Source organism: Tinamus guttatus, unplaced genomic scaffold, assembly GCF_059628265.1.
Source record: "Tinamus guttatus ecotype Peru unplaced genomic scaffold, ASM5962826v1 Tinamus_guttatus_pri_ptg000180l, whole genome shotgun sequence".
In the NCBI taxonomy this organism is placed as follows: domain Eukaryota; kingdom Metazoa; phylum Chordata; class Aves; order Tinamiformes; family Tinamidae; genus Tinamus; species Tinamus guttatus.
In genome coordinates this window covers 2,014,909-2,042,189 of record NW_028288714.1, presented here as the reverse complement: position 1 = coordinate 2,042,189, position 27,281 = coordinate 2,014,909, and the positions used below count along the sequence as shown (strand labels likewise).

Here is a 27,281-nt window from a genome sequence, read left to right as displayed (position 1 = left end):
TTTGGGGTCTTGAACTGAGAGACTTTTATTTTTAAACATGTTAAGTAGAAAACAGCAGCAGCCACCAAAAACAGTCTTGGCTCTAACTGAAGTGGAATTTGAATGTAAATGGTCCTCCTCCCGACCCAAAGGGGTTGAATCCTTGCCACGTGTTCCAGTTCCTGTGGAAAGGGTTGCCCCCACCCTGCTGGCTCTCTGCATCCAGGGGGTCCTCTCCCGCATCAAACTTCCGCCTCATTTCTGAGGGAAACAAAAAGACAAGGTGAAAACATAGCCCAGGAGTTTGGGCAATAAAACCCCACAGCCTCAATAGCCCTTTCAGAAAGCTGCAGGGCTAATGACAACTCACGCTAGCAGCATTTGGAGGAAGCTGCCTAGTTACAGATTGACTGATCTTTGAAAGTGCCCTGGAGACTGACAGAGGGAAAAAAATAAGCTCAATTCCCTTTCACAACTTAGTAAAGTTTAATTCAATCAAGTCATTAATGCAGCCTCTGTACGTCCAACAGGACATACGTGAACTCCAAGGTCTGCCATACATTGGCCAATTGCATCCCACAAATAATTGGGAGAGTTAATAAGGAGAAATAACATGACCAAACATGGCAAATGTGGAAGATGGTCCCAAGGAAAGCACAGCAGGGCCATGTGACAACAACTTTGCTAATGAAAGCCCAAGGTCCAGAGGACCACAGCACATGAACCCTCGTTACCTGGGTCAGTGAGGACTTCCTTGGCAGCTGCTATATCAATGAACTTTTTCTCTGCTTTCTTCTTTTCTTCCTCACTCTGGAAGTTGTCAGGGTGCCACTGGGATGCCAGTTTTCTGTAAGCTTTTATGATTTCTTGCTTTCTAGCATTTCTAGGTGGAAAAAATTGTGATAGTTTATAAGAACTCTAGTTGTTTGTGTGCTAAACTACTGAAACTACGAGTTTATTTTAAACAACAAATCAGATATAAGGACTTCAAGAAAACTGGTTAACCTTTTGCAGATGGCACTCGAGACACTTCATGAAAAAAACAGAAGAAACTGGTCGCTATATTAAACAAAAAAATACTTTACCACCGACTTACTTTCTTTGGGAATATCCCACTAGGATACACAGCAACAATCAAGCAAGTGCAACAGGAAAGTAAAGGTAGCAGAAACACATGAATGAAGTATCATGCAGCACAACAAATTCAGGTCATTAGTCCTAGAGGACTAGAGTCTAATACCCAGCTTTCAGGTAAACACGTCAGATAATAGTATCTCACCTTTTCACTCCTAGAATTTTGTAGTAATCTCTTTTCTGTGATTGCTTCAACATCCTCTGGGCTCGTTCGAGGCCCTCACGAATCTGCTGGTCATTTTCACTATTGGCTTGCGCTGTTTCATAGTCCTTAATAGCTTTTCAGAGAAAATAAATAAATAAATATAAATTACAAGATTTCTTAAACTAAAGGTTCAATCCAAGCCATCTCCAAAATGAAGTTTTGCTGTTATAGTCTGTAAACGTCACAACTTTCCACCTTTACCCTGCTAACATCCCCCCACGCAAGTGTGAAACCCCTGGGGCAGAAGTTGCATCTTCCACCTATTTGCTGGATAGTTTTCTTTCCTTATGTTCACTATACTTTTTGAAAAGGGAAGGTTACCAGCAGCAGGACAGAACTCTCTTTAGATGCTGCACGGATTCATATAAAAGCCTCTGGAACCCGGATGTAACAGGAACCAAGCAGCAAGTTTTAGTGACCAGTATCTGAATAGCCAAATTCCCAGTAAGTCAGTCCCAAATAGTGCTGTGCTACTGAAGGCTGCATTATACAAAATCCAGACACTAAAATATCTCCCTCTCCCACACTGCAGTCAATCCACATGGTAGAAACACTTCAGTCATAATAAACAGATTTCAGATATGTGTATGTTTATTTACGTAAGATGAAATAGGTAGCACTGGTAGCAAAAAAAAACACAATTACTGCTTCTTATGCCTACATATAACAGACAGTTCTATCTTAAATTCTTATTTCAAAGACAGGCTCTCCTGCTTCTATTTTAAGAACTGCATTTCTTAGGATTGAAAACAAGAGAGATACTGTAATGCTTGTGTGTATTTCGAAGAGATCCTATTTCCATACTTTTTGAAGGTAAGTGTTATTAACACACGTAATAACTGAAGATACAAATTTCAAATGTTCTTTCACTGTTACAATCCTGGAAGTCCCAGGCTCCCCGAGTTAAGACAAGCACTTGCATCGGGTGATTTCCGAGCAGATGCTGTTTCCCAGCAGGAGTTACATTTGTTTTACACTGTTTCTGAGCAAGGCTGCGGGAAGCACTAATAAATTTGTAGTGCTCAGACATCTGATACCGCTGCAACCTTGTCTGGGTTATTGAAAAATAAAATGCAGAACGGATTTTCTGTGCCATGACAGTTTCATATGCTCTTACAAACAAAACGCAAGCTTCCTGTTCACATTCTGATTTGCTGCTTGAACAAAGAATTTCACTTTCTGCTGCTTTTTTCAACAATTTGCCCAGTCATTGAAAGAACAAAAGCCTATCCCCATGTGTGCGTCTGATATATGCAGCTAAAACTGATAAAAATAATGAAAAAGCAGGGATTTCATTATGCTGCTTTACTGCCCCAGTAATTCTGGGCACCAGGGTACTGAATCTGCTTGGTGCAAGGAGGGGAGGCCCCACACATGCCTCAGGTCTGCTCGTCCTCACGGAGCCTGCCACCATCTCCAGCACCACAGCTGGGGCACAGCCTTGCACTGACAGGACTGGCTTTCTCTCTTCTCTTTTCTCTAAGCCTCACTTAAGGCCTGCAAATGTTAAGTACATGGCAGCACCTTAAAGTGCTACAAAACGACGTAATGGCACCAATTAGTCAGTCCCTATTTTCCTGTGTTGTAGATGGGGCCAAGTAACAATCCTACAGTACTTTGTCCTGTGGGACAGGGGAAGGGCCAAGAGGTCTGGAACAATCCTAGGTGACACTGTTGTCAAGAAAATTCTAGAAAGAAAGAAAAAAAATAAGTACCCAAAGCTGTACTTATTTGGGCACTTTCCTTACTCTGGGGTTTGCTTTTAGTCTCCCAGGGAATTAGTCTCCCAGGGAATCCCCAGAGCTGACCTGAGAGAAAAACTGCCCTCACTCTCCCTGCTAACACTCCTGGGAAGAGGGGCACCCGGTGCCAAGGGCACGGGGCTGCTGCCAGCCTGCAGACCAGCCCTGCTCGAGGGGCTGCAGCAGGCGCCTGGCCGCAGCCTCGCAGGGGCCCGGCCGCCCAGCCAGCCCGCAGGAGATCCACAAAGCTCTGCGCTTCATCTCCAGCACCGCGGGGCACGTGGAGAGCAGCAGCAAGAAGCACAGCAACGAATCAGGGCTTCCTCACGCCACCTGCCTCTGCCTGCATCCATCAGCAGCGCTCACCTGGCGTGCAGCACAGCCAGCTCCTTTGCTGGGGGCAGCCCCCACATCCCTCCCCGGGAGCCGGGCAGTTCCCACAGAGCAGGGCACCACGGCAGCCCCGTCCCGTGCAGGACACACTGCCCCGCACACAGCAGCATTAACGGCACTGGGGACCCTCCCTCAAGCGCATGGCAGGACCAAGCACGTCCGGGTGGCAATTTCTGCAACGTGACATGAGTAACCTCCAGTGAAGCATTCCAGGGCTCTCCTCCCTTCAGGAGGGTCATTATCCCATTATCTCCCCCAGAAAACTCAGAAATTCGGCGAGAGTGAATTTCTAAAGTGCTTGCTGCTGCTTTTGCTCTGCTTCAAGTATGTTTGAGTTAGCAGTATCCTTCCTAAAAGATCCTGGACCTAAGCCCACACTCTCGAAGGCAACTCTGCTGCACAAAGGTAAAAACCACATGCACTAATCAAGACAAACTTAACAGAAGGTACTTGTGTTAAATTGCTGACTGAGGTGAAAGCATAGTATAGAATTAAAGTGCATGTTAAGAGCTTTTGCAACATTGCCTGCATCTTAAAGGCTCCCCAAATATATGTAGCAACTGTACATCACTATACCTTCGTCATATAAGTCTTCTAACAAATAAGCTTCTGCTCTGTCTTTCAAAGCATTCACGTTGGCTGGTTCCAGCTGCAGAACTTCTGTACACACTTGTATGGCTTCTGTAGCCTGCTGATTCTAAAGAGGAGGAAGAAAACAAAAATTGTGGTTTTCTTTTTCTTTTTAAAAGATAGACACTTACAGAGGGACAGAGAAGGAGAATTACCTTTGATAAACAGTGGCAGATCCTTTCTTTGGCACGAGTAGCATAAACGGGGACTTCTGGCTCAGTTTTCATTACAGAATTGTATTTATCGATAGCGTCTTCATATCTGTTTTAACCAGAGATGAGCACAGTACCATGAAGTTTAATAACTATTTCAGACTGCTGTCAGAGAAATTTAGATTTTCACATCTTCACAGCCATGCATCTTGACTATAACAACCTGAGGGGTCTGACATGAGGCAGCACTATGAAGAAAACGTTCAGTCACTTTAAAAATCATATTCCCATTCCCTCTTTTTGTGCTAGGAGACACAAGAGGCACTATGCTGCGAGGACTGTACTATTTGCCTTTTTGTGAGGGACAGAAAAGAAAAGTTTCCTGACACCAGTTTGCACGAGGCAGCTGGGTTTTTCTCCACCTTTCTCTTAGCAAGTGAAACATATTTTACTGTGATCATTTTAAGAAGGCTGAAATTCAATAGTTAAGAAGATGTGTGTTAGAAAGCATCAGCTAAAAATGTTAGTGTGTGACTGAACTCAGGCTTCTTACGCTGGATGGCTCCCTGAAAGTGTGCTGACTTTGGACTAAATGAGTTTCTAGCCTTCAGATTAAAAGCAATGGTGAATCAGCAGCATGGCACTAAGTCAAAAGCCTAAGGATATGGTCCTGAGAAGTGGCAAATATCACCCTCATGGTGGTGTTGCCACCTTCTCCACAAAGTTAGATGAGCAAATATTCAGAATGGAGTTGTACTATGAGCCAAAATTTATTTTAATTGTAATTTAAGAGCCATGTTCACTTAGCCACTTCAACCAACAAATGCAAAAAACATCACTCAAACAGCTCCTCAGTCAACACTGAAATGGTGCCTCAGCACCAATCTTTCCATAGAGCAAACACTTACCTGCCTTCTCTGATGAATCCTTCTGCTGTTTCAATCTGCTTATTGAGTTTCTTCACTTGTTTATAGAGAGAGAAACACTGCTTATGGTCTTGGTCAAGTTTCAGACACTCCCGGACTTCACTTTTTACATGGAGAAGGAAAAGCAAGGCACATTATGAAATTCTACACAAAGACACAGTGCAGTACCTATAAGCCATCCAGAACATGGCATGACTTCTTTACACGCTTGCTCTCACACACTCGAAAAAATTCACCCAGAACCTAAAGTGAGTGAAAAGAGAAATTCTTCCTGAACTCAGGAAACATTTGTCATTGCTTTTAGTTAGGAGCTATATTAGCACCAGAATAAGCAGCAGCAGAAAAATAAATAAATAAATAAAATCTATGAAACATTGAGTAGTGATTCTTGTGAACCTGTGATTCAACTGATTCTCCTGTACATTCAGCTTAGTTATATCACAGCAAACTTATGCATAGGCATATTTTACACTTCCTGAAACAAAGCTCAGGAAAACCCCAAAACTCCAGGAATATCAGCCAAGTTTTTCAGTCTGATTTTTCACACTGAAGATGCTTTAAACAGGCCTCAAGGCAGAGGCCCTTTTAATGGGAATCCATGTCTCCAGAATGCTGTCATTAAGGAATGAAACTTGTCTAATCATCCAGAGTCATCATCACACAACTAATATGGGATTTTCAGAAGATACCAAAACATTATGCTATTCTCAAGCAAGGAAAGAAAATGTGAAAGTCATTAAATCTGCAAAAGGAAGAAAAAAGAAATAGGAGAAAGATTAATTACTTACTCAATTCAAGAGCTATAAAACTTTAAGCTTTTTTAGTACATCTTATGATGCAAAAAGTAGTCTCACAGCAGAATAATGCAACAGGAGAGAGGCCTGTTCTTCCATTCCAATACCATTCTATTATTCCAAGAGCTCCCTCAAGGGCATGTATAAAAATCTTAGATCTGGGTATTAGCACAGGAGTTCCTTGTGTGATTTCACAAGATGAAGTGGGCTATAAGCTCCAGAGGTGAAATATTCTAAACAGGGGAACTCTAATGCTCAGACAAGTCGATGAGGTGATATTTATAATGATGAGCATATATTTTTGCCCAGGTGTAAAATAAAGTCACGCAACCGCTGCCACATGCTGTTGTCACATGCACCTCCTTGCCTTTGGCACACAACAACCAACCAAAGATCTCTCCACCAAAGCAAGTTTACAGAAGCATGTTTATAGAAGCACACAGGAAAAATAAAATAAAAATAATAAATGCAAGCGATTGACTTGCATTATGGCATTCATTTGGAACAAGATACCAAGAAGCACTGCTGGCTGCTCTGCAGAGCAGCAGCCTTCGCTGCTGGTTCAGATTGCAGCTGCTGCTCCACGAACGGCTCAAACACCCCCCCACCACCACCACACCATGCAGGCAACAGGGTTATTTCAACTACATCTACTGTCTCCATTCTTACTAATAGGATACACAGTAAAATTACCTGAGCGATAACTCATGGTCCCCAAGCTGATAATATATTCGGCTGATTTTATAGAAGGCTTCCGTGTTATCACTCTTTAATTTGGCAGCAGCTTTCAAGTCACTAATGGCTTTACTTGGCTCTCCTTCTTTTATATAGCACTCGGCTCGAAGTTCACGCAGCTCTGCATCCCAAACACAAACCTTGAGAAATCGAAACGAAAGCTTGACTTTGGGCCATAAACACTTCACTTCATTCCCCCAAAAGAGCAGCCCCGTTTCCTTTCACTTTGCCATCTGCACTAGCAGAAGGCTCAAGCAGCACATGGAGCACATGAAATCAGCAGCTCTGCTCCCTGCTAGCCAGAAAACAAAGGCCTGAAAGATTCTCGATGAGTCAATGAGCTCACGCAGGGAGACAGATTGCACCCACTGTGTGCCCTGGGCCAGGCTGCGGAGCCTCAGGGGTCACAGGTGACTGCACCTTCCCAAAACGGGCAGGGAAGCAAACAGCAAGACCCAAGCTGCCAGCTGTCTTGGAGAAAGCAAGCTGGAGGTGAGCTTCTGCTATGCCTAGTATCTGGATTTTGAAGAGTTATACGGAAGTAACTATGTTGCTTAATGCCAAGGGTAATCACTTGCAACAAACTGCTTTGTGCAATTCATTTTATAATATTTACCCATGGCTTTATCATTCGTTTTTAAACCCCAGTTTTAGACCACTAGGCTTTTCTCTTCTTTGCCATGCTCCTCTCCATAAGCAATCTTTGTCAGTTTCTTCAGTGCAGGATAGAAGTGTATCATAAATCCCAAATCAGCAATGTTAATTTACATGTAAAGTCACGGCAGTTAACTGGCATTGAATCTACTGTAAGACACAAGATGCTTATGGGACTGAGTTATTCACACACAACACATTATCTGACCCCCCCGACTGAATCAGGCCCACGTACACATAAAGGTGCTGAGGAGTTAAGCTGAGACTATGGATAGCTATATATATTTTCACCTTTCATTACTTTTCTCAAAAGAAAGCACTACCTCACAGTGAAGATGAGCCTATAGAGTATGATATTCAGCATTCATGCTAACTGTCTAAGAAAAACCTAAATATAAAACATCCCTACTTCATCTGGCAAAATTTCACTGCTTTGAGAACATGTTTTGGTTCTTTTGCAACTTCCCCCAAGAATACTGAACCATGGAAGAAGGGAAAGGATAACCAAGGAAGTTACCTAGAACAAAAGTTTGGCTGAAATCATACCTTTAGCTACAGTGACCTATTACTCTAGCTTAGCCGCACCTAGTGCTCAGCCTTCTCCACTCTCCAACTTTATCAGCAACTGCTCTTGAGCCAGTCAGTCAGACCAACTGTTTTCACACTGGTGAAGACGACGTTCAAATACGAGTACACAGATGTCAGACGGAGCCCTTAATCCTCTCCCACAGCCCTGTTTCGCCTCACACTTACTGCCAGGATTTCATCCAGGAGAGAAATGGCACCTCCGTAGTCCTCCTTTTGGAAGGCAGACACAGCCTGCGCGTGCAGGCGCTGCAGCTCGTCGGATCTGCTCAGCTGAGCCTGGGCCTCCTTCTCCTCCGTACTGCTGGGATTGGATTTGAGCTGCAAACAGCAACAAGAAGAGAGACTGAACTCGTCCACTTGAGCCTCGTTCAAGGATCTCTGTCCTATTAATAACGGTATCATGGAAAACTGACTGAAGCTGTAAATTAAGCAAAAATAGTTTTAAAAATCTACCGAGGACATTTTCAACTCCAAAACTCAAATAAAAATTAGTCTTGCCTTTTGTACAAGTTGTCAAAACAGAGGCAACCCTTAATTACTCCCCTCACCCTCTTGACCAATTTCCATTGGATACACTGTACACTGGTCCCTCCTGGAAGTCAGGGGCCTCCTCAGCTCTGACCTAATTCATTTCTCTCTTTGCAGCCAGCTGTTAGAAATGGGATTTCTCAGTGCCATTTACTAAGTATATCCACACATTATCCAAATAAGCCAAAATTCTCACAGACAGCTCTGATACCACCCAGGAGGGCAAATGGGGCCAGGAAAAACCTCATCTATCCCCTTGCAGAACTCAGACATCATCTGCAGAATTACTGTAGCTTGAGCAAGACACCAGCTTCCCCTTGCAGCTGATCAGAGTGACTTCCAGATAGAAAGAAGAATTGATCCTTCCATTAAAACTATTATTACTAAACTTGCATGACCTTACATTTTAAACATGTAATTTCTTCTAAAATTAAGAGTCCTCAGAGTCATGCAGCACTCACGTTCCTCCTTCAGCCTGAAGATCTCTTCCTACATTTTTTCCTCATCAGCAAGTTCTTCAAATGTTCATATTAAGTCTCTAGCATAATATAATGTAATAAGTCGGCCTTAAGAACTCCTTTAACAAGATGTCCCTGGTTCTAACACTTAAGCATAGGAAAGCAAAAAGGAAATCTGAGCAAATGCAAGCCTAAATACAACATCAAACACAGGCACGGATCCCACCTCTGTCTTAGATTCTCCATTTAAGGCCTTTGTAAACCTTATGCAGTTATTTAGCCTACCAGAAACCAAGTTGTTTTTAGACCCGTAATTTCTTTTACTTCCCTTACACCTCTTCTCCCTCAGCTGTAGAAGGGAGTGTGACTGGATTTTGCCTTTGTAGGCTGGTGTGCAGTAGGCATCTCAAAAGTGCTTTGGTTTAGATAAAAACTCTGCAAGGTTCTCACTGCTGCATTTTCTCCCCAGATCTGAGGCTAGCAGCACAGCCAAACTTCTGCATTTACATTTTTGAAAGCTGCAGGACTCCAAACCAACATATTTTCTGACCACTGTAACTCAGCAGTTATCTAAATGTATTCTTTTAAATACAGAAATATGTACGTAAGTGTCTTCATCTTACTATCCATTCATCCACCGGGTGGCTGAAACCTTAAATTCCCTTTTGAGTCCTCCCACCAATGACTGAGATGATCGCTCTGGCTCTCCCAAACACCTCAAAAATCTCACCTTTCATCATTCCTTCCCTCACTTCGACCATCCCTCACTCATATCAGGAAAACATTGTGCTCTTGGGAATCTCAGCATGTTTCTGGTCACTTATTTGCAAGAAAAAAAAAAATCTGTGCAATATGGAAAACAAACGCTATGGGGATTATCAAAACTCCCACAGACCCATTTGAGTGAAACATCCTGGAAAATTTGAGGCGGCACAAACCTTGCAGTAACAGAGCAAAGGGAAATCTTTCAAACACTCATTGAACTCCTCACTCAAAGCCAAGAGTTTGCATGCTACAGGATGGTGAAAACACACACTCAGCAGAAGCTTTTAGTAAGTGATCGGTATTTTGCCATTATGCTCTAATCCATAATGTAAATAAAGGAAGAGGAAGAAAAAAAGGAAAAAAAAACTTGTTCATTAAGCACACAGAGGGAAAAAAAAAGAAAGAGTTGGAAACATGGCTTAATATTCTTATATTGGTTTACTTTAAGCTTTTTTCATCCTTTTGCCTAGTGATGAAAGGACTGCCACATCACAGCTGACAGCTGACCTGCAATTCAATTTACTCCCTATTCTCCTGTGGGACGTGAAACTCGAGGGCAACAAGTCAAAGCAACTGCTTGCACCTTGGCAGGCCCCAGACAAATCAAAGAACAAGCACTAAGTGCCCTAAACTGCTACGAAAGGAGTAAAGGATTAACATCAACAAAGAAAAACTACACCAGCTGAATGAATACAGGTCTAAAAAAAAAAAAATCTGTTAGTCCATTTGCTTCATGAGGGCCTCAATGCATGGATTTAAAGGTGGGCAGTACTCAGGACTGCTGAGCAAGCCCGTTGCTGCTGGTGAACACATTTGAGGAAGAGTGACTGCTTTGCAGCACAGCATCTTCTCCTCCCCTACAGGTTTGCTACACCTGGATGAGAAACATTAGATTAGCACACAGCACTTTGGCCTGACTTTTAAATCAAGCCAGTATAATTCACAAGTAGAAAGCAGTGAGAGGAGCACTGTCCTCCTACCAGCGCAGAGCAATGCAAGAAGCAACGCCATACAGGAAACACGTTCCAGCTCTGCAGCTTTAACTGATGAAGCCAAACAAGCAAATAGGCCCATAGCTGCCAAAACAAAGAACCTGAAACACATACCCTAAAAATGTCCCACGGAAACACAGCAGGTAACTACAGGTGTAATATGTGGTTACTCGTATGACCAGTGGGCATTATTTTCCTGTTTAAAGAGTTCGTATTATAACCTTTATGCACACTTAGCACTAATTAGCATAACAAATTCTTAGTGCAAGCTAAAAAGGAGACAAACTAAGAAAAAGTGCAGTGTCAGAAACATTAGCAGACTTAACCACAAATACTTTTCAATTTCTGGAAACAAACAAAAAACCCAACACTGCGGCATTTCTAGTAGAGCCGGCACAGGCAACAGCAAATCTCCAAGCCAGCCCTTAACCACGGCGTATTCCAAGTCCTGCAGGCTGGAAGACAAGGGGAAAAACCTATAGAGCTTCTTTCCATCCCCCAGAAAACCCCAAGAAAGCCAAAATGTCTCAGGTGCGATGTGAAGGCACAAGAGTGGACAGGGAGTGCAAGAGTGTGTGCACTGTGCGGAAATGCAGCTCGGGTGCGTTTGTCTAAGTGCAAAGTCTGTCTGACTAACATTTGTCTGCAGTGTGACTAAGTGCAAAGGAATGGCCACCACGCCATGGGAAAAGGCAGAAGAGACAGACCTCAATATGCATCTGCATCTCGAGTCATTAAATTTGAAACGTGAATGAAACATATGGCAAAAACTGAAGTCTGACTGCACTGCGTACTGCATGGTAAATGATTAAAACAACAACAAAACAAAAAGAATACCCAGTCATGACAGAAAATACATCTTAACAGGAGAACATACAAAAACAAAACTTTCCTAACAGGCAACCTAGCTCAGTTGTTTAGTATTTTCGCTGCTTTCTCACCCAGGTCACACCGTAGCCTGTTGGCAGGTAACAAATGCAGCAAAAAAAAAAAAAAAAACACACACCAGCAACCTCTAAAAGCAACCAAGGTCAGTAACAGCGAACGTCTCTACCACAAATTTATTTTATAATTTAAAGATTAATCTCAGTGTATGGGGTGAACAGTCCAGAGCAAACAAAGCCCCCACTTTTTTGCAAGTGAGCAAGACTAAAGAGAACAAAGTTGTGATCTCATTTTATTCCAAGAGAGCTTTAGGAGCATTTGAATTTAGACTTTTCTTTACTCCTAGTGAGGAGGCTGGTTTCCTTCTTGACTTCAGTCAAGTCCTAACTCAGGACTTGACAGAAAACTTGACGACACATCTCTTGCTAATATGCTTTTGCAGATGTCCTGTGCAGCAATTCACTCCATCAAATGCAGCATTTTTGGCGCCTAGAAAGTGTTCAGTTCATTCCTATCTGAGGTTATGAAATCCACACATATGGTAGGCTTGTATTTGCAGTTAAATATCCACTATTTACAAGTTTCCTGCTGAGCAAAGCATTGAGAAAACTTACAAAAATCCTCAACTCTGCCATACTTCATTATATTTCATAACTTTTGTCAACCTGACTTTCTAACCATACACACAAAAGCTATATATAAATACAACACATTGACACTATTGCTTAAGAAAACACTTAAATGGAATAACAGCAGTGACAAAAAAAATGAAGCTAGACTGACAGCAGATAAATTACATGGAATCTATTGGCATTTCGTGGGTCGGATGCAGCCAGCCTGAAGCCACCACATGCCGTTCTGAATTAATTTAACTGTCTGACTAGTTGCAGTGTGCTGTACTTGCACATATCTTGCAGTTAAAGCCTCTGGATGAGCAATCCTTTCTTTATTTCATGAAGCTTTATAGTGTTCTGTAGCATCATGCTAAGGAAAGGATCCTCACAGACTCACAGAACAGTTGAGGTCGGAAGGCACCTCTAGAGATTATCTAGTCCAACTCCCCTGCTCCAGCAGGGACACCTAGAGCACGTGGCACAGGGTGGCATCCAGGCAGGTTTGGAAGATCTCCAGAGAAGGAGACACCACAACCTCTCTGGGCAGCCTGTCAGATTTGTCCAGCAAAGAATGAGACTAAGAAAATGCCTCAGTGGCAACTGACTTAGTCAAGGAGAACGCTAATACTGTGTCAAGGGCAAACAGGCAGGGTGATTCCTCTACCAGCTCAGCTCCACTGAGAAAAGTGTCCTCAAACACAGAAAACCTGCTGGAGGTCACACCACTGGAAACACTGAGCATGCAGCATATGACTGTTTGCTGAGATTCATCAGGACTTTCTGCTTTGGGATTCCTTTTTTCTTTCCCTCCCCTCTAAGCTCTTCCCCAAGCCTCAAAAGGAGAGTGTGGCAAATACAAGCAAGCTCACAGCCTTGCCATGGACCTCTCTTGCTTCCAGCTATGTAGTCCCACATCTTCCCCTGCACTGGCTCTGAATATCTAGCTTCTCATTAACACCACAGCCAAGAGCTTTGCGTTTAAGAGAGGAATCCTACAGAACTACAGTATCTTCATTAGTACGTATCTTCATTAAAAAAAATAATTTATAATGTGTTCAAGGAGTCTAGGTTAAAGATATACAGACAATTCAGCTGTAGCGTTTGTGCCATTGCATATATTAGATACTGATAATAGCAACAAATATTATTAAATATGGTAGCTTAAAAAAGATTAAGAAACTCCAGACCGCAGTTTTCCGATAAATAAACTTTTTGTCATGTAGCTGGCTTACAGGGAAGCCGTGCTACTCATGTGGGCAGACAACTACAAATTCTGGAGCTGTTTTGTTTTTCAGTGGTGAACACACAGACAGCAAAAACAGACTGATCTGAGGAGGGCTGAGGGAAAGCCCATAGCTTGTGTTATTTACAAGGCAAGCATCCATAACCTCAGGAACATGGCACAGAGGAAAATTCTGTACCGACAGAGAGGCCTATTAGGTAGCACAGCTACAATTCTAGACAGATTGAAGAAAGGAAGTATTGAAATACCTCTCTGCCTTCAGTAAGGAAGCTACAGATGAGCACATTACCACGGAAGAAACTACTGGGAAAGAATCTAACACTAATTGCTACCCGAATCTTTTTTAAAAAGCAGGAAAACCCACAGATATCCAAGCTGACCTTGCTCAGTACCTTACCTACTGCACTAGAAGTTACTGTGCTCTGCACAGGAAGGTGCCCTTCGCCGACACCGAAGCAGGGTCGCTACACCCAGCAAACAGCTGGGGGAAGGTGCCATGGGCATCTCAGCAGCAGCAGCTGCAGGAGGCTCCTCCGCAGCACGGGGCACCCACCCGCGAGCGGCCCTGGCGCTCGGTGACCGAGTCTCGGCTGACACCTAGCGGAGGGAGAGGCGGCTCTTTCCGCTTCCAGCTTGGAAGTGTTTGTGAAATGCTTGGTTGTGTAATCCTGTCTCCCTTGGAAGCGGACTGAGGGCATCTCGGTTTACACTGCTTGTTGCCACGAACTGCAACAGTGAGTCAAAATAAATAAATTGTATATATATATGCACATATATATACATACACACACACAGAGAATTTTAAAAGAAATATGACAGCTGGGCCCTTTGCACGCTTTCCAGTGGCACAGGGAGAACCTCTGTGCCTGATACAGAGTTCAGTAGCCCCCTTCTCCTGGGGGCTTTTATACCGGGGGCCCAAGGCGGGTGCAGGAAATTTTGGCACCACGTGGCAGGAGGCTGCCAGCACTTGCAGCTCCCGTCTCCTTTTCAGAGGGCCTTCCTCAAGCACAGCGTGCCAGCGCGCCTTTTATTTTCCCTAGGGGAAAGGAAATAAAAAACAACCCACATGCTTAAAAACAAAGGCTTTCTTTGAGGGAGGCCTTAGATGGGAATGTTGATGTGCCCTCAAAGTGGCCCTGTTGACTTGATCATTTAGAAGCTGTGAGCTAACAGGGCACCAGGCTGTAACAACAGGAGCAGGGCTGGAGCAAGGAAGCACTATCACCCCACAGCACAGAGCCCCTCAAAGGGTGTCTGCTTAGACTGCCCACGTGCAGCAGCACTTAAAGCCAAGGGTTAGAGCCCCCGTGTCTGACACACACACACACACACACACACACGTGGAAGGCCCACGTAAGAGCCCAGCACATCTGGGAGCAAAAAGGAGAGCATTCACAAAGCGCAGAGCTGCACAACACATGGAGGGGCCAGCCTGAGTCACCCTCCCTTGCCCCAGCCTCCTGGCGATTCACTTCAGCTAGCAGGGAATGCAGTGCCCTGCTAGCTGATAAACTTCTGCAACACCCAGGGGCAGAGGAAAGAGCATTTACAGACAGCTCATTCATTACACCAGTCACTGCAAAGTTTCCATAGGCAGCAGGAATTACACTGACTCTCCTGCATACAAGTTGCTCCAAAAAGCCTCATCCTACCTCTCAGTCCTTGAGTGGTCCAAGTAGAACTACAATACAGAACTGAACTTCCCCACCCTGGTGCGATTTCTCCAACTCAAAAGTGGGGAAGATTCTAAAATCTGATCTCCTCCCTTAAAAATCAACACCTGACAAACAGAAAAAAAAATTGAGTGAAGTCACACACGGGATAATAGATCCACTAGCATCCAAAGGCATACAACCTACTCCTAGGAATACTGACTTCCACAAGAAGGAGTCCATCTCTTCTACGCAACTATTTGCTTCAGGAAAAGATAAAGTAAGAGCTGTCATACTAAAACAATCAAAACAAACAAACAAACAAACAAACAACCCATTCATTCTTGTAGGCCTGTATCATCCTCAGAATCATCCAAACTGAAAATTTGCACAGATTTTAAAGTTTTTTCTTCAAAATAGGGAGAATTCCCTTACACTTAAAAAAAAAAAAGTGATGAGATTATTTTTTTAATTCAGCATCTTTTAATGATATGTGACTTCTAAAGGCTAGGTAGGACCAGATTGCTGCCTGCCTGGCTGCGACACTATTCCCAAACTGAGAGCACGCACACAATGACGACAGCGTGGCCAAAGCCTCACCATAATTTAGCTCCAAATTCAGACACTTGTTTGCATGCTAGATGTCTAATCTCTTATTCTAGTCAGTAGATATCCTGCAAGCACAGTCAGAAGCCTGACAGTTATTCAGATCCTCCTCACCTACACTTATATTTAAAGGACTTGCCAGAGTACAACTAGTTGTTTTTTTGGTTTGTTTTTAAAGACACTTAAAGCATTGGTATAACAATGAGACTACCTGAAAAAATTGGAGAGAAACAGGGGGAATTTGCTCACTGGCCACCTAAACTTCTACTTAAAGATGTAAGACAAGAAAAAAGAATGTTAGCCTATTACAGAGAATCACTTTAAATACTGTCTTACTTTGCTTAAATAGACTGTATTTAACAGAAGATTGAGCCCTTCTCAAAGAACAGGGCAAACAATATATTTTGAAGTTCATGAGCAGCATTGTTCATAGAACCAAAGAAAAAGAAACCAAGACTTAGGACCAGCCTGGTATCTTTGTACTAGTCATCCCCTCAGAAGCAGCCCTGGGCTCATTCAGCACCTAAACCAAGGACTGAAACCATCTGCCCAACTGAAATCCTAAGTTTCTGTAGCTGGTTTTGATCAGAGAAGCGTTTCCATACGCGTTGTTAAGCAACAAACACTCTGAGGAAGACAAACTGCAGAGACACACACACACACACACACACAAGCTCAGAATCAACACCGGCATCATGTACCTGTTGCTGCAGTGACCACGTCCTCAGCTAACCGGAGCTGACTGATACTCTCCCACTATCAGCAAACAGCAGAGCTGCCCCAATTTACCCTGAAGGTCTGTAAACCACAGTGGTTTTTTCTTATACACTCTTAAGATTCCCATCAGACATCAGTAAACTGCACTCCAAAACTGCTTTCTGACACACGTCAAAGAAAGCCAATAAGGCTGCGTACAGCTACATTAAAAAAAATCTGTTTATTTTGGCATATGGGACAGCCAAATTGTTCAACAAACCAGCAACTCCTGAAGAGCAAACACAGATAAGAACGAATGCTCTGAGTAATACCCAGCTGAGTTTGTATGGAAGCTCTGGGCGCTTCCTGGTCCCGAAGGGAAAGTGTTGGAAATGCTTTCCTGGCCCTGGGGAACGACTTTGCAGGCACAAGGAATGCACACGGATGCCATTCGGGTTCAGCCGAGGTCGAGATGAGACCTCGGCTCAGAACTCAAGCTTAAAAGCAATGATGTAATTCAACCTAGGCCTCCAACTTACCACATTTTTAAAGTCATCCTCTGCTTCGTCAAATTTTCCTTGCTTAAGCAGTAAGTGCCCTCTCTGTAGTCTTGCCTGAAATTAAAAGAAAATTTGTTTTTATTTGTAAATTGGAATACAGGAAATTATGAAAGTAAGCTAACAAACTTATTAAACCTTTAATAGACAAAAAAAAAGTTTACATTTAATAGAAGCTAAAAACTGAATCAGAGATGACAACAGCTTTTCTTTGCCTTATCAATTCAACATGTCTTATTAGGCCTCTGATGCAATCTAAAGAGGATACGCCACTGCAAATGGATATAGGAGGTAAGAGAGAAAATAAATCAGATGGAGAACACTCCCGCATCAGTTTCCAGCTAGTGAGGCAATCCCTGCTCTCTACATGGTGAGCAGAAATGAGCAACAGTCTCATAAGAAGGTAGTGATACTAGGTAGGTCCTTTGAGAAAGGGATGATTCAGATACAGATTAGACAAAAGAAAGCAGAAGCCCCCACTCCTCCTTTCCTCTGAGGGCACAAATTTGACAACTGAGAGGAAAACTGCTACAAGTGAGCAAAGGAAAACATTCAATAAAGATCTATAGGAAACATGAACTTATTATTAGTTATTAGAATAACTGGCTAGACTGTTTTTAAGTTCCAGGGCTTGCCATTGCTATTTTTCCATTTAAATCCCCCTGTACTTTGTTTAGCAAAACGTGAAAAACACTCTTCTCTGAAGCAACTTTTCTATGCTTGAACAATTTTCAATTCCAGTCATACTCACCGATGTGAAGTCCTGCTTTAACTCAACCACTTTACTTAAATCACGAATTGCTGCTTTCGATTTGCCCATGGCTAAGTACACTGTGGCTCTTCTGTAATAAGCAATGTAGTTATCTGAGTCTCCCTCTGCAAGGGAATGAGCAATAATCAGAACAGTGTCTCAAAGCAATTGAACTTTTGGATACAGCTGAACTGCAATGACTAAAAATACATTACTTGAGTTTAGAACCACTGGGAAAAGGTATTTATCAATAAAACATTTGTTCCAAGCAGTATTTCTAATACAGTTTGATTATAACAATGCCGATAACAGAAACACAGTAAATTCCAAATAAAGAGCTTTGAAGGTGAAACGTGGACAGGGTTTTTATAGGGGGAAAAAAAAAAACAAAAAACAAAGCAACCCCTCCACGCACCAGTCACTGCATACTAAGCCTTTATCTCCAACTGCAGGCCCACTTTTGAAAGCGTGTTAATCCACCATTCTCCTTCCCAGGCCCTGTCCATCACAGAAGATGGAAACAATCCCCAAAGAACCAATCTATATTAGCCCAGTATGGTTACAGATGCAAAACGCCTTTATATTTATCATTAAGATAGTAGCAGACCCTTTATTTAATACTAAGTGGGCAAAAAAACCCTATCTTAATGACAGCCAAAAACATGAAGAGTATCTAAACCAGCTTCAAAGCTAACAAATTCCATGTTGCTGGTTGAACTTCAAGATTCAGCAATTTTCATGCTTTCTAGGCCAGCACATAGGCACGTACCTTTACAGGAGGGAAACATGAGCCTCTGGAACTGAAAATTCAGACTACTGAGATATTTTTCAGTATATTCCCCTCTATGCTGTATTTCAAACAAGCAGGTGACAAGTTACTGTGGCCTCTGAAGGGTGGCGGGAGTGGAAAGGGGGGAGGTGAAAGAAGTTGGGCCATGCAAACAGGTAAAAAGAATTTGTAGAGAAGAGGCCCATATCTAAGGAACAAAATGGATATTGCTCTTCCTCACATTATTTGAGCTTAAAGGTCAACTTCAAACAAATGGAAAAAACAGCACTGCCAAAAATATTCTAGCAGGTAACTGAGCTTCACAGCCAGTCATCTTTATAACCAACACACCAGTTCAAGTTGCACTATAAAAAGATACCTACTTTCTTCCTCTACAGTCTTTCAGCTACCAGAGTACTAATGTCTGTATCAAAGTTTAGCAAAGTCCCCAAAGATGCATGTCACCTTGCTGACAGCCAGAACAGTTTTGACTCAGAGTTCCCCAGTAACAGCAATGAATGGGGATTCGTATTTGCCCAGGGAGAAGGCATAAGCCATCAACTTGGTGGTATTAAAAAAAAGTGTTTAAAAATAAAAAGAAAAGAAAATTGGACAGTACCTTCAGTTTAGATGCAAGTCCAGATCTAAAAAAGGCTATTTACCTCTTTACCTCACATACGCTGTGAAGTCATACAAAAATAAGCTTCTTCTCACCTCTTCTAAAAACACAGTCTATAGGCTATGCTTAATCTCTTTTCAGGAAGGCAAAGTACAAAAAGCAGTCTGATGAAAGTTCAGGCAATGGGACTCAACACAACTTTGTACTAAACCTCTCAGCAAGGTAGGTAGGGAGACTTCCTTACACCTCCCAGCTCATCCCACCTCTCACTACTCCCTCCTTTGCAACAACACCAGCCTTCACGTGGCTGCGAGCTGTTCACTGACTCCAAGTTAGGGCTTCCGAAGCAAAAACAAAGGAGTGAAATATATGGTTACCATGAATTCCACTCAGATTACACAGGAAGTTTTGCCAGCAACACAAGAAGCAAAAGAAGCACTTCTACAGCATGGAGGAAGGAGATGTTCCCCTTTTCATTCCCCTTATGTACGCGAAGTTGATCTCGGAGAGGTTAAAGGAAATGCTAGGAGCTCAGGATCGGCGTTTCCTTTCCACTATTATAACACGGCATAAACAGCAAAGTCTCAGCAGTGTGACTGATTACTGTGTAACACCTCGGTGTTTATTCTTCCCACAGAGAAGACCCTGTACTTGTATATACACAATAAGGAGTCTGTCAAATTAAAACATACATAATTATCAAATTGCAGTATTAATAGTCATCGTTCTTCACTGGTGCCACTGTCCACCTTTCTGTTTCAATTCAAACACTCAATGCAGCAATGCAAAGACTGCTTTATCACTTTTACAAGACATTTAACTCAGCAGTTTGTTGAAAACTGTAAACACCTGAATTCATTCACTAGCTGACTACAAGAGTGACAGTTAATTACAAAGCACTCTTCACTGCCAGCTTGGTATCTCAAACTTGTAGGATCCTTTTAATTGAGATTATTGCCAACTATCATTTTAAAAAGTAACACATTTCTAATATTTGTAGTGGAGCTGGAAAGTGAGAAAGGGCAGACACCTCCATTCAATGTTTGAAAAACTTCATAAAGATTAAAACTATTCTTCACAACACAGAGAGCACCTCATCAGATGGCAACACAGTCTAATTGCTTCCAGGAAAGCATCTTGGCAAACAGCAGTGACTTGCTATTCACACATCATGTTGCTTATTTAGCCGTTTCTTTTATCAAAAACAAAGCTTAAACCTACTCCTGTGCCCCTGCTGAACCACTGCATGAAGGTGTCACTATTTCTGTGACTCACGCACCGTAACTGCTAAGCAAGCACGCAACTTAACAAAACAAATACTAGGAAATAAGAGGTATTTCAGTGCAACAGTCACAGTACATACCTATAGCTGCGTGGAAGTGAGACAAAGCATCTGCCAGCTGTCCAGCAGCCAATAGCTTCTTTCCCATTTCGAGCTGTTTTTCTACTTCTGCATTTATTCCACATTCAGCTCCTTAAAGAAAAAGATGAATATTTTGATTGATGAGCTTAATTACACCAAAAATCCATATGATAAAAATAGGTGTTGGTTAAAAGTCACAGTCTTGTATTACAACAACCTGCAGCCTAATAAACTGTCAATATGTTTTCCTTTTCCCAAAGGAGATATAAAGTGGATAAACACTGTAGCACATCTTACTATAAGCAGCAACTTTGATATATATAATTAGAATTTTCACTCTCTTCTTATGTGAGGGAAGCTACATGAAAATGGCATGCTTCAGAAGTGCTAGTATTTTGAAACTAATAAATTGCTGTTGCTCAATAACTAAGGCAAGAAAGACTGTTGATAAAAAAAAAGAAAAAAAAAAAGTTGAAATTACTGAAATAATGAATTCTGCCATGGAGGAAATACAAAAATTCAACACTGTGCTAATTAAAAGCTTATCGAACTTTCTCACAAAGTAGATTAAACAAAAATATTTGTAGTGAAAAAAAGTAATTTCTGACCAGCAAGTCATCAAGATTTTAGAACTAGCAACTTTCAGCGATTGAGATTTCATTATGTTCCCTTCCCACTATCAAAACAGTTCACAATTTTTTCAGTTCCACGTTATTTATATATATATATATATATATATAAATCACTGACCAGCCTATATTAAAATGAAGAAAACACTGTATCCACTGAAAAGAGCTATATGTGTTAAATACTGTTAATAATTCAACAAACTCTAGATTCAAGAGCTTCAATTCAATTGCTTGCTTTACAACTAGGACAGCAGACAAATCCCATCCACTCCCTTCTCACGTTAATGCAGCTGACTTCACAAATATGTAAACTAAGTCATAAAGTTTTTGTTTAAATACGCAAACCTAAGACAGTAGTATTATTCATACCCTCTTCTTAAGGATCTTACTAAGCTATAGGTTTCAAAATCCATTCCAAGGGCAAATGGGTGAATAAAATAAAAACAGCTCCCCTGACAGTAGTACAGAAAAATTCTTGGCTGTACTTAAATACAGTACTCCATTTTCAAGGTAGCTTTTATGTGAATGTCTTCTTTTCAGAAATACGGACTTTCTGATTTGCCACCTGATTTTTTGCTTCTCATCTGGCTTAGTTCTGATCATGCGGTAGTCCAAGGCCTGTCTTTTAAAAGAAATATTGAAAAAAAAGACTGAAAATAATTTAAAAAAATGGGGGGAGGGGAACAACAGACAAAAAATTGGATTTGGATTCGCATACTTATCTTTGAAATCTTTAAAACTTAGTATATTTGGAATGCCACATTTAGTCCTCCCACCCTGACACTGGGCTGCAAATTATGCATTGACTAAGGAGAAGAGACCAAGCTAATGAAAAGGCATCTTCCATCCACCTAAACTCGACACTCCAGTCTCACTGAGGATCAGTCTCCTAAGGAGCTTCCTTGTGTCACCTCTAGTTGCTGGAAGACAGCTTGAAGAGCAGAGTTTGCAGAGACAGATGCACCAGCACCATTTGGTGCCTTTCACACACATTATATTCAATACAGATTTACAGTTACATAACCCATTAGGCAAGTGAGACTTTTTTTTTTCCCTCCTTGAAAATACTGTAGATAATGGTGGCAAATGAGAGATGAGAAACATGAGCATTAGCAGCAACCTAGCAAGCAGAGTACAGGATAACCAGGTAAACAGGGTAGGGTAAGAGTGACAACATGGCCAGGGCAAGGAGGTAATGCATGAAGGTCAGTGGGGCCCCTGATCCCTGCAGAACAAGTTCCCCCACCCCAGATAAAACAACTGCCAAAACAGGGCTATTCCAGCAGATATACAGCGATTAAGGTGCCAGATATCAAAGACCCAGCAGCACAGTTGAAATCACGTTTGCTCCAGCAAGACAGGAAACTTAGCTTATGCAAAAGATACATAAGCACATCATCTATTATTTTTAGAATTTCCAAGTATCTTAATTTGAATAGTATTATTTCTAATAGTTGAGTTTTTATTATTTTCAAAAGTTGCTCTATTCACCCCAGCCTCAGAATACTACATACGAGAGCCTGTTTACCCTATCTAACCCTATCTATCAACTCAAGGCAGATTTTCTGAAGAAATTCAAGCTCCAAAGCCCGATGCAGGAATGGAACACACAAAAAACTCCGAGATAAGAAATGGCACCAGTCCTGACACCCAACGAGGAGATAGTGAGAAGGCACAGCAGTGACACACACATGTAGCTAACCTGTGTTTCCAGTTAAAACTGACCCACTGCAAATAAAAACTTACCAGGAAGTTATAATCTATTAGAATAACTGGTGCTAATACATTAGTACATAAGTATATGAACTCCAGCTGTATTCTTATACAGTAGCCAAACTCATGACATTTAAAACCTCAAGAAAACTCTGCCATTTCACCAGTTTCAAGTTTCACGTTTGTCTCACATTCCTCATTTCCTGTAAAATTCTCCCCTATATTTTTTTTTTTTTTTTTTAAGAAATCTCTTTTAGAATTCTTGTCCCTGAGCTGGGCAAGAAGCCTTTGAAAATGAACAAAATGAATTTTAACTGTGTACTAGAAAGGCTTGACACAAAATCACAGAGAAGCAAGCACGTCACTCACCTGAAACTGCAGCCTTTGAAATTTCTTTCCTAGAGTCTCCCCTCGCCCCCCCGCCCTTTTTTTTTTTAAATCTTAATGGAGTCAGGGATAAAGTGAGCAAGGGGCCCTGCTGGGTGATGCTTTTCACTTAGCACTGGAGTATTACCTTGTACGTACCTTCCACTCTAAGGCTGCAGCTATCTTTGACCAGGTACGGGCTCTGCGTGCGCACAGGCCTGCACGCTCATTTTAAGCCCGACACCAAAGCAAACAAGAGTTGAGCAATCACCAAGCTTCAGGCGCAGCGTGAAAGGGCTCATGCGAGGCCTGAAAGCAGAACAGCTTCCCTCACTCCACCCCAATTAAGCTGCATGTAATTTCAGTCCACATATTATATTTCCCTTTACTACTAGGAAGGCAAGGAGGAAGCGAACCCACACTCCTCCCCTCTCATGTCTTCTTGCTGCTGTAAGGCTGGACAACCATTCACAAAGCAGAACCTCCCAAGGAGGTGATGGGCGTGAGAGCTTGTTCAGCAGGCAGAAGTTCTCCAGGAGGAGAAATTTGAGACGTAACAGCAAAGGGTGAGCTGCAACTTGCTACACCAACAAGCACAGCAAAGCTTTTTACTGAGCTCATCCACCAGGCAGCAACAAATTAGTTTTCGTATTTCGTAAATGCTGACTCTAAGGCTCAACACTATTATGGGCTCCCTTGTCCCACAGGTTCACGGTGGAGGCTTCTACTATCAAGGCAATAGGACTTAAATATAAAAGTTAATTTTAAGGCCTTTGAGTTTAAAGTCCAGTAGTGCTGGAAAAAAAAATGGATACTTGAAACAACACAAGAAAATTTACACCTTTTAACTGAGGTTCCTAGGAAATGACTTCATGAAATAAGATGGGGAAGAAATAAATAATGTCAAGAACCATCACCTCTAATACTATTGCTCTCTCTCAAAATATATTTTCTAAACTATCCAAGTTCAGTAAAGAAAATGTAACCCAAATTAGGAAATAGGGCTTACATAATTCCACAAAGTCATTAAATGGCTCATTTACAGAGAATATACTCGGAAAAGATCAGAATTTCTGACAAAGGAATCCCGAGCAGGAACCCCACTGCCGGAGTCTTTTTAAGTCTATTTTGACCTTGATTATGTTTTCCCTTCCAATAGCACAATGCAAACCCATCCGTGCTATGCTACGTTTCTATGGCCGCTTGGCCAGCCGGAGCTTTCTTTCCTTTACCTTTCAGCTGCATTTCTAACCTGGCGTGGCACTAGCTGCACTTATTGTGAGCAGTGACAGTTTCAGTTCCAACTCCGTCCACCTCTAACTACGCCAGGGCATTCCCCAAGCTCAACTGTGTTTCTGTGCAAGGGCTTGGTGCTGTGGCCTAGCTACAAGCTCTCCAGGAGCCTGTGAACCTCAGTCTGACTATACAGGTGCTGCTGACAGGGTACTCCAGCAGCAAACTGGTTGCACAAGGTCCAGATAAGCTGCTCCGCCCAACTCATGACGATAAAATAACTAAACAATAATTAATAAATGAATGAAATGGACAATCAGAAGCCACAGCAAATTTGCACGTGAGGTACTAACTACAGCTGTGGGTTATAGAGACCGAGAAAAATAAAACAAATAAGTTAACATACAGACTTTGAATCTGCAGATTGCGTTGCAGCGAAGTGTCCGCGAGACGCTTGGGGCCAGTCCGAGCTCCCAGGGAGCTTCCCGGGAGCTCCCTACGAGCAGGCCCGGAGAGCGGCGCAGCCCGAGGCCCCGCCGAGACGCGCAGCGCCAGCGCCCGTGAGGCGGCGGCCGCGGCGCCACCGCCTCCCGCGCCCCCCTCACCGCCCCACGGCCGTTCCCTTCGCGGGGGCTGCCCCGACGCCTCCCCGTGCCCCGGCGGAGGCCGCTCTGCCCCGGCCATGGCGGCCCCGCCTCAGCTCAGGCGACCGCTAACGGCGACCCCACGGCGGCCGGTCCCGCGGCCGCTAACGCCTCCCGCGCTTCTCCAGCCGCCCTCACCCTGGTACTGCAGGTCGAAGAGCACGAGCAGGAAGGGCAGCGCGGAGCCGAGGCGGCCCGCGGAGGCCGCGGGAGACACCATGGTCCCCCGCCCGCCCGCGGCGACACTGGCGGCCGCGGCGGCGACGAGGCCCGACCCGCCCGCGACGGGTCGTGGGCGCCTCCGATTGGCCGCGCCGCGCCGCGCCCGCCCGCCCGGCCGCCAGCGCGCCTGCGCGCGCCGCGGGGCCGCGCCGCGCCTGCGCACGGGGCCGCGGGAGGCCGGCGCGCGGCCTCGCTGCCCTGAGCGCGCATGGCGGCGGGGGCGGTGCCAGCCCCGCCGTGACGGGGTGACGTGCGCGCGCAGAGCGGCTCGCGTTGTTGCACTTATGGGGCCTGTCATATAACGTTACAGTGCATGTAAACGTGTGATATATATACGGTATAGTATATAAAGACACCATAAAGTGTGTGTGCGTATATATATAGAGAGAGAGAGATAGATAGATAGATATATATATGTTTTTTAACTTACTTTTACTTTACCCCTCCGAATGTGGCCCTTGGAAGGGGGCGCCTCAGAAGATACCCCAGGGATTAAGAGGGGAGTAAGAGAAGCAGGGACGTGAAGTGGGTTCTTGGTGGCGCCCCGAAGGGCTCGGCGTGAGGAGGAGCATGGCGGCTGCGGACAAGGGCAAACGTGAAAGGCCGGTACTGAACCCGGCCGAGCGCAGTCGCTCTTATGATACATTGATTCCGATGGCTCTACTTCAGGAAAAAAATAAAAATAAACTCCAGGTGAAGTGAATACGGTAGGGGAATTTACACCTGCACCCCACTTCCCCAGATAACTGGAAATGATCCAAGGATAGCAGTCTGCCGTTAGTAACAAGATTAGGAGGAACAACCTGGAATCTGAAGAAAGCTCAAACAGTAGCTGACACCTGAATACCAGTCTTAACAGACTATGCAAGCATAACTGTCCAAACATGATATTCCTAAAGGTTAAAGCATTCAGACAAAAGTGGGCAAGTACCATTTTAGGTATGTGCTTAAGGAGGAGTCAGTGTTTCATAAGGGAGGTCGATATTTCTGCATGTTAGAGTACAATGTAAAGGCAGCATGTAATGCCAACACTAGAAAACACTACTCAAAGAGAAATCATTTTTCATGGTCACTTAGTGTTTGAGATATCATCAGGCGTGCGGATGCCTACACAATAGTTCTTGAAAGAGACCGTAGACCATGAAGGAACATTCTGGTTGATAAAAACTCCCAAACGATATGATTTAGAGATTAAATATAAGCCTGTGAGAAGAAAGTACATAGACACCTTTCCTTGGGCAATTTCGGAGGCAGACAAGATGCAGAAGAGGAGAGAGGTGATGCAGAAGAGGAGAGAGACTTAAAAGTACAAACGCATATGAATTAAAATTACAGAATCATTAAGGTCAGAAGCGACCTCTAGAGATCACCTAGTCCAACCGTCCTGCACAGGCAGGGTCACCTAGAGCACATGGCACAGGATTGCGTCCAAGCAGGTTTTGAAGGTCTCCAGAGAAAGAGATTCCACAACGTCCCTTGGCAACCTGTTCCAGGGCTCTGTCACCCTCACTGTCAAGAAATTTGTTCTTACGTTCCTGTGGAACTTTTGGTGCTTCAGTTTGTGGCCGTTTCCTCTTATCCTATCACTGGCCACCACTGAAAAGAGTCTGGCCCCATCCTCCTCCCACAAAGCTGATCCCCTCTCAGCCTTCTCTTCTCCAGGCTGAACAGGCCCAGCTCCCTCAGCCTTCCTCATAGGACAGATGTTCCAGGCCTCAGATCATCCTTGTGGCCCTGCGCTGGACTCTCTCCAGCAGCTCCACATCCCTCTTGTACTGGGGAGCCCAGAACTGGACACAGTTCTCCAGATGTGACCTCACCAGGGCTGAGTGGAGCGGGAGGATCACCTCTGTCGATTCATAGCCTTGGCTGCCTGCAGCTGACGTGTCAACTTTATTTTTTTAGAAATAATTTGAGAAATGGCAAGGCAGTACAACTGAAATGCAATAAACCTATTGAAAGGATCAATAACAATTTAACTGACTGGGGCCGGAAACAAGTTTCCTCATCAGCCTGGTGCTTTAGAGTGAAAGAGTTGATG

At 43.4% G+C, this 27,281-nt stretch overlaps 1 protein-coding gene across 1 annotated transcript; it reads right to left on the bottom strand.

Annotated features, from left to right (window-relative positions):
* Positions 1-25,293, bottom strand: DNAJC3 (DnaJ heat shock protein family (Hsp40) member C3). The gene is made up of 12 exons (XM_088523308.1): positions 25,157-25,293; positions 20,434-20,544; positions 17,683-17,807; positions 16,914-16,988; positions 8,098-8,250; positions 6,649-6,830; positions 5,144-5,263; positions 4,239-4,344; positions 4,030-4,150; positions 1,259-1,391; positions 714-862; positions 1-240 (listed from the first exon to the last, which is right to left on the bottom strand). Exons 1-12 carry the CDS (start codon positions 25,236-25,238, stop codon positions 83-85), a joined length of 1,515 nt encoding a protein of 504 aa, XP_088379434.1. The 5' UTR covers positions 25,239-25,293; the 3' UTR covers positions 1-82.
* Positions 25,294-27,281: the final 1,988 nt, after the last annotated feature.

Excerpts from the sequence above, each read along its gene's own strand:
- DNAJC3 (XM_088523308.1), bottom strand. The coding sequence starts at position 25,238 with ATGGTGTCTCCCGCGGCCTCCGCGGGCCGCCTCGGCTCCGCGCTGCCC. Across the intron at positions 1,392-4,029 it reads AGAAGACTTATATGACGAAG|CTATTAAGGACTATGAAACA; the intron begins GTATAGTGATGT and ends TTCTCTGAAAAG. Across the intron at positions 241-713 it reads GGAAGTCCTCACTGACCCAG|AAATGAGGCGGAAGTTTGAT; the intron begins GTAACGAGGGTT and ends TGTTTCCCTCAG.